This window comes from Pieris brassicae, chromosome 1 (assembly GCF_905147105.1).
Source record: "Pieris brassicae chromosome 1, ilPieBrab1.1, whole genome shotgun sequence".
NCBI lineage: Eukaryota > Metazoa > Arthropoda > Insecta > Lepidoptera > Pieridae > Pieris > Pieris brassicae.
Genome location: NC_059665.1, coordinates 457,773 through 465,803, shown reverse-complemented (window position 1 = coordinate 465,803; position 8,031 = coordinate 457,773). Strand labels below are relative to the sequence as shown.

Sequence of the window (8,031 nt, the reverse complement as noted above, 5' to 3'; positions counted from 1 at the left end):
ATGGGTCTTGGCCTCAGATTGTATCTCAATACTAGGTTAGTATGTGTTCTGCTATAGATTTTCAGAAAATGTTTGTAAACAAATTTGTTGTACGCCATTTTGGTGGAATAGAACCGACAGAGAATAGACAGAAAATGCATTGGCGCAAGGCCGGAGATCAAACCTTCGACTTCAGGGATTAGAGTCGCTCGCTGAAGCCACTAGGCCACTAGAGCAACATTGCTTTTTCGACTGGTTAAGCTTTTACAAAATTTTATCTTTTAAAAATTATGATAGGATTAAGTTTACTTTACTTTGCTTTTGTAAGAAATAAAAGCTTTTCTTAAATTTATTTTATGCTTGTACAATTGTATAGAAATTAACTAAGATAATTGAAGTGATAAACTTGTGAATTTAAGCGTGATTTTTATATCTTTATATAAAATTTAAATATGACTCTATAATCAAATACCTAAAATTGCATCATGAGGAATTGCAGGATGATACGTGCGAAATCAATACAAGATTGAAAACACGGAGTATGACGATTTCACTATCTGGAAAAAAAAACTTATTGAGTTTTCTTTGGTTGCCTAGATACCTATTCTTATATGTCTCTTCTAAGGATTAACTTGTCTTGATATTTTAAAATACCTAGTCGCGCGTTAAAATTTATATCGAACTTAAAACTAGCGTCTTACCGAAACATAAGATCTGTAAGACATTTCTATAACATTGAAGCTGCGCATCACGACTGGTTTCTGAAACAAAAATTGTTGAGAAGGTTTAAATTGTTGTTTAAAAATTTGGACTCATAAATGTTTACTATTTAATGGGTTGTATTAAACGATACCTGACTTTGCGCAATGGCAAATATGATCAGGTTCCTCACGCGTATAGAGGATTCACCGCGGCAGTGATGCCAGCCCGAAAAGAATATTGCGGTTGGTAAAATTGATGCCTGCAATTAATACTAAATCATAATAATAAAAACAATTGAGATATTTGTAATTGTTGTTAAAGCTTATGGTCTAAAAATTGAAAAACCTTATTAACACCCTTGAAAGCATTACACGGTAGTGATTAATAATTTCTGGGAAGGTGATTAAATAGTTTAGCCATGGAATTTTTGAGAAAGTTGGTAGGCTATTGTTTTGACCTCTTTGTAAACCGTATTGTTCATCATTTATATCACATAAGTTTCTCAAGCACTTTAGCTATTGAGATAGTATCTTTCAAAGATATGTTATAAATTACCTCAACAGTTACATCTCCAGCGTTACACATAAAGAACCCAGTGCTGACAAGGAGGGCGAGACTAGTCGACAGTGTCGCTAAAGCGTTAACCAAAGTGCGCTCCGAGTTCTATAAAACGAAATTATTTGAAAATATCTATGTATGCCTTTTAACAAAGTTTGATTTATTACCGTACGTAAACAGTAACTTACCACCATTTGTAACATGAGCATGCAAAATACAGTTAAGTTAATAGTAATCTGGCCACTGAACACCCATCTACAAATTCTTTGGCATTCTTTGACACACCTAAAATAATATTGCAACTATACAATTTATTGTTGTTTTTGTGTATAATTATTTAGGTATACTTAAGAATGTTAAACATTTTAAAGAGGCAATAGATTGCTTGAAAGCCAGGATATTTAAAGAAACACACGCTACGTAAATTGAACTAAAGTAAAAACTTTTACTTACTGCGTCTAGTATAAATCTAATTACTTATACATTACATACCACATAGTTTCGGCGTGTAAAGCAATACCAATTTTCAAACCACTTTCATATTCCTTCTCTTTTCCATCCATATCATTATTATTTGTTATAAAAACCTCTTCAAGATTACAGAAATAGCTTTGTAAGTTCTTATACTGATGGCTCAGTACAATAGTCAAAGTAATTACGAAAACGTAAACCGCAGAAGCTCTGATCATGAAAATCCACCATATGAGATAGGCTCCTACTCTGACCGTGTCAGGGAGGAAGCCCTTTTCTTTGACGTCAGGCCAAGCCATTATAACTGTTGTAAAAGTACCATCTATAACCAATAAGTAGGGATTAAATGATTTCGTCGAGAAATAAATTCAAGTTCACGTGAAACACACCAGTTCTAATAACTTGCAATACTCCATCAAACGCATAAAAAAATAGCGCAGCGCTAAATGTGATCACATATAAGACTGAGTACAGTTTAGCTTTTCTTATCATCTCCTTCTCAATTTCTAGATCATTGTAACGCCCTTTAAGATCGACCGAAAGCCTAAATAAGAGCTTCTTAATGTCTTCTCTGTAATATATGCAGCTTAGAGAATACGACATGAGCACAGGGTGAGAAAATGCAAATAGAATCTGATCGGACGCCTGCTTTTCAGATAAATGTGTTTGGGTGAAGAGTGACGCGATTTCAGAAAGGATAAAGAAATACAGGAGTATTGTGGCTACTTTGTTGAAGTAAACGAAAAATCTCGATTTATTATTGTCAACCCATACGTAAGTTAAGCCACAGATGAATTGTAGCCTGCTTAGCTGAGCAATAAATTCTGACGTTTTATTCTTTGTGTAAGAAGACATTATGACAGTAAACAACAAATGCGAAGTTTTGATCATGATCTTCTATTTATCTAGTCGATTGACATCAATTTCGATAATTAAAACAGAGCCGAATCAAGAAAATCTTAATTCGTATAGGTAAACATATACACCCATGAACTTCAAAAAGAAGTTAAATTAATTGTAAATTTACATTTACAACCAGTTCGCAAGTCAAGGGCGTAGAGCGGGTAAGAAGAACTGGCAAGAAACTTTCTGCCACTCTTTTTAATCGCCAAGTATTGAGTTATACAAATTGTTTGAACGGAACAAATCAATCCTAAGGATTAGGATCATTTAAGTATTCGTCAAATTTATAAAAAAGCTTAGATTTATTTACGTTTAACGAGGGCTTTGAATTAATTTAGCGATAATTAACTAATTTCCCTTGGTTTGTTGTAAAAACGAATACAATTTCCATATAAGGAGTGGTTTATCTTCTGGAGCCTGGTTGGTCGTACACTCAAATAAATTAATGTTAAGTCTTAACAATATTTTAAACATACAATGCATTGACTGCTTAATGCATGAGTAGGTTTTTTTAAATATATGACGGGGCAAACTGGTGAAAGGTGTCGGCTTTAAGAATTGGTACGTTCTTTTCTTGAAGGACCTTAAGTCGATTTAGGTCGAAAATACTTTTGTCGGGAGTTGGTTCCATATAGTAGTGTTGCGAAGCAAAATGCTTCTTAGATGCTAACATATCCTTAATAGAGGACACGTTGCAACTAAGCAACATTCATTGCAAAAGACGTTTCTTTTGCAATGAATACGCTGGGGATAGGACACATTCTCCTTGTAGGAGATTTTAGGCTACATTCACTGGTTTAAGGTTCATCGGAACATGCCCCGTTGATGACGACCTTGATGCTTACATCAGCGAAAACTCATAGCCTGGGAGCTTCGAGAGAAGTACTCTGTGCCACTGCTTGCCTCTGCCCATCTATGTGTAAGGTGAACGATCAAGTCACCAGCTGAGCGACCACGACAAAAGACGTACCTACTGACCATCGCTAATCAGCTGTTTGCTGTCTAGATATCTAAGGGGCTGGCCGTTAATAATGGTTTACATTATTTTGTAGAACAAGGAGGTTATAGCTATTAGGCGATAGTTAGATTGATCAGTGATCGCTTTTTTTACGACGAAAAGCAAAAGGCTGCAAACAATTTTAATGCTATTTGCTACCTTAATACGCTTGGTTATGTAGAACTATTGACAAATGAGCAACTTTTGAAATTGTATAGTGTCAATTTGTTTTGTCGTTTTGGAACCAGCTTATAGTCAGTCGAAGAAAGTAACTTAAATACGTAAATAAGAACAAATGACTACTTTAGCCAGGTTGGGATTGTGATATTCCATATACAACATTCCCACATTCACAATCCCAACCTGGCTTCATATAATTGCAAGCTTACGAAATAATTACATTGATTCTTCGTAATTGCTAAGCACGACCCTTCTACAATTAATCCCTGATTTAATTATTTGAAACCGGTACTCATATTTTATTAGTGAAACACTTGCAAGTTCACTTGATAATACAAATGATTTATATTTTATTTGTTAATGTAGTGAACCCTAACCGATGTATATTTTCAGTTGTACGCGAGCCATGTGATAGAATAACTAATTGGATAATTACGTGGCCTGCGTATAATATCGTAAAACATTTAAGTATTGCATAGTGCTAATATGTGTATAAATATTATTGATAATACTATACAAGTCTTTCGTCTCCTGTTAGTAGTAGGGATTCCCGGCGACTGCCTCACGTCAAAGTTCCCCAAAAACGTAAAAATCATGGTTGGCCAAACCTAAAAAAAAAAAATTGTACTCTACCCCCACTAAACAGGCCGTGTGGAGTCAAATGCACTCACTCCTGAAGTGATAGCTCTAACCGTTCCAGAGATAGCTTTCCCAAAACCCTTGCTAATTGCTTACTAATCACCACCTTATCAGCTACTATTTCCTGCACGAAATTCCCACTCATTATCTAATTACTTAATGACTCAGTACGAATGCATCGTTATCTACTTTCCTACATTCACTAACCCGATCTATGGCTCTAAAAGAAAAATAGAATAAACTATGTCTAACCTAACCTAACCTACGGGTCTAAGCAAACAACAATAAATATACCTAACCTACATTAACACCATTATCTATAATAAAATTAGATGTAAAGGTTACATATTTAAATAAAACATTTTTATTCCAGGTATTATTCTTTTATTTATATGTCCATTATATTTCTATACAAATTTACTAGTACCGTATCATTGTTCTCTGAGTCACACGTAAAATTTCTAAGGAAGTCTTTTAATCTCATCCCCCTGAATGTTTCAGTTTTCCACTAGTATAAATACTATGTTACATTGTACAAAGTCAATCATTGTGCTTTTTGTTGAAGACCTTTGCGCATTAAGGTTAAAAGTGTGAGACAAAAAACAGTTGTGAAACGAATACATATATACAATGTCTCAAGAATGTGTTAGTGCTTTTTTTTATGAAATGGATCATGAATTTGAAAACTTATCCATTGATACAATTGAACTTTTCAACGTTTGTGATGAAATAGAAAGAAATGATTTAAATCACCCATTTTATGATCAAAGAATGATGGTGCTATGTGATGAATTCGATGGGAAACTGTGAGTATATTTAATAATCATATTATATATATATATTTTTTTTGATTTCTCTATTCGCATTTCTAACAGTTAAATATAATAAAATTTGTATTCGATAGGGTTGATCAAATGGGTCGTGGAACCAAAAGGAAAGCAGCTGTTGATTTTAACTCTGCTGACATCAAAAGAATAAAATCTGGATCGAATATGCATCTTTCACGGTCTTCACAAGAGCAATCAACATCGAATGAAGGTAGTAATTTTAACATGAAATTTTGCTGTATTTGTAATAGAAATGTTTCCAAAAAATATTTCGCTAATCATCTAAGGAGCAATGCACATAAAAATAATGTAAATAAAATACAACATTCAATAAAACCCAATGTTAAGATAATTGAGGCTGCGTTCGGTAATAGAATAATAACCTATAGAGTAACTTCAGAAAATCAAAATGATTTACAGTTTGAGACACCAGAGTTATTTCTTGCATCAGTCAAAGATACAATATTTACAATAATAAATAAATCTATAGAAGATCATACAATTTTAAAAATAAATTTCATTTTATAGGGTGACTTTGTTCAGGAGACAAAAAACATTAACAACACTTTTGATTTCCAATCAATGAATTTTATTGTTTGTATTGGTGATGATTTAAATATATTTTATACAACTCTCACGAAATCTCTAATAAACTATATAAATTCATTTGAGAGAAAGGATAGTGGGTGGAGTCTGAAATTTTTTTACATTTGGATATGAACTTAAATCAATTTAACCCTTTAAGAGGAAAATCCTTTATTGAGTTACCACATGATATAAAAATAAAAAAAGCTGTGATCAATGTTAAAAACACTGATGACGCATGTTTTAAGTGGGCACTGTTATCTGCTTTATTTCCAATTCATAAGAATTCGGATAGAGTATCATCATACACCAAATTCAGTCATAAATTAAAGTTCGGTAATATTAAATTTCCAGTTAAATTAAACCATATACACAAAATTGAAAGTCTTAATAATATAAGCATTAATGTTTTTGGGTAAGAATATAATGAACAAAGAAAAAAACATTGTATTGTTGGGCCATTGTATTTTACAAAGAATAAAATGCAGACTCATATAAATTTACTATATTTGACACAGGGTAAAATCGGTCATTATTGTTATATAAAAAATATGTCACGATTAATAAGTAGTCAAGTTTCGAAATCCAAGGAAGCTATATATCTATGTGAACTTTGTTTACAATATTTTTCAACATCTGAACGTTTAAATAACCATCAAATAAATGATTGCAGACATATTTGTACACAAATACCAAGCTTAGATAAAAATAAAAGAAATTGGTGGGGTGATATTGTTTCTGAATGTAAATTAAGTTTTGATAAATTTCAACGTAAATTGATGTTACCTTTTGTTATATATGCGGATTTTGAGGCTTTTTTAAGTCCCTTAGCATCATGTTCAAACGATCCTTCAAAATCACAAACAATAAATGTACAAAAACATAATGTGTATAGTTTTGGATATTTGTGATAAAATTTTTGTGTTGTTTGGGAATTCAATGATTTACTACGATTGGTTTACTGGGGAATTTGTTGGGGTCATACATAAAGTTTGTTCAGAAAAATTTAGAGTACCTTACACTATACCAGTCTTCTTGCACAATTTAAGTCATTATGATGCACATTTTATCGTACATGCCTTAAACTTTGATGAAGGTCAGGTAGAAGTTCTCCCACAAAATAAAGAAAAATACATATCATTTTCAAAGGTTCTTAAAATCAATAACAGTAATGTAACTTTACGTTTTGTGGATTCCCTAAAATTTTTACCCAGCAGCTTAGATACTTTAGCAAAAAATTTAACAAAGAATAATTTTAATGAATTATCAAAATGCTTTCCCAATTCAGAAGACTTTAAACGGCTGACTAAAAAAGGTGTATTTCCATATGAATTCATTAAAGATTTTGATACTTTAAACTACAATCAACTTCCAGATCTTCCACACTTTTACAGTACTCTTACAGATTCCATTATTTCTAATGAAGATTACAACCATGCCAAAGATGTTTGGAATCATTTCAATTGTAAAAATATGTTGGATTATTCAAATCTTTATTTAAAAACTGATGTTTTATTGTTAGCAGATATTTTTAAAATTTTAGGTGTGTTTGCATTAAAACGTACGATTTAGACCCGGCTCATTACTATACAGCACCTGGATTAAGTTGAGATGCTATGTTAAAACATACTAAAACAGAAATTGAATTACTTTCTGATATAGATATGATGATGATTGCTTTTATTGCAGGAATTCGTGGTGGTGTTTCGCAATGTTGCACTCGCTATGCAAAAGCAAATAATGTTTACATGTCTGACTATAATGCGAAAGATAAAGAGTCGTTCTTAATGTATTTCGATGCCAATAATCTATATGGTTGGGCAATATCACAATATCTACCTACAGGTGGTTTTGAGTGGGTTAGTGTTGATACAGATTTTAATGTTAGTTGTTCATCGGATATAGGTTTTATCTTAGAAGTAGATCTAGAGTATCCGGTGGATTTACATGATAAACATTTAGATTTACCTCTTTGTCCAGAAAATATACCAGTTGGGGACGCTAAGGAAATTAGATTGATTCCAAACTTAAAAAATAAATGCAAATATATTATTCACTATCGAAATTTAATTCAATGTTTGAAAATAGGTTTAAAATTATTAAAAGTTTATAGAATATTAAAATTTAAGCAGAGTCCATGGTTAAAGAAATATATAGACCTTAATACACAATTAAGAACTCGAGCTAATT

The 8,031-nt window shown here is 32.2% G+C and overlaps 1 protein-coding gene across 1 annotated transcript; it reads right to left on the bottom strand.

Moving 5' to 3' along the window:
- Positions 1 to 494: 494 nt before the first annotated feature.
- Positions 495 to 2,036, bottom strand: LOC123716057 (the record flags this gene model as incomplete). Its single annotated transcript, XM_045671562.1, has 6 exons — positions 495 to 536; positions 681 to 740; positions 833 to 940; positions 1,237 to 1,344; positions 1,428 to 1,524; positions 1,732 to 2,036. Coding segments are annotated over 6 exons (720 nt in total), but the record flags the coding sequence as incomplete, so codon positions are not given.
- Positions 2,037 to 8,031: the final 5,995 nt, after the last annotated feature.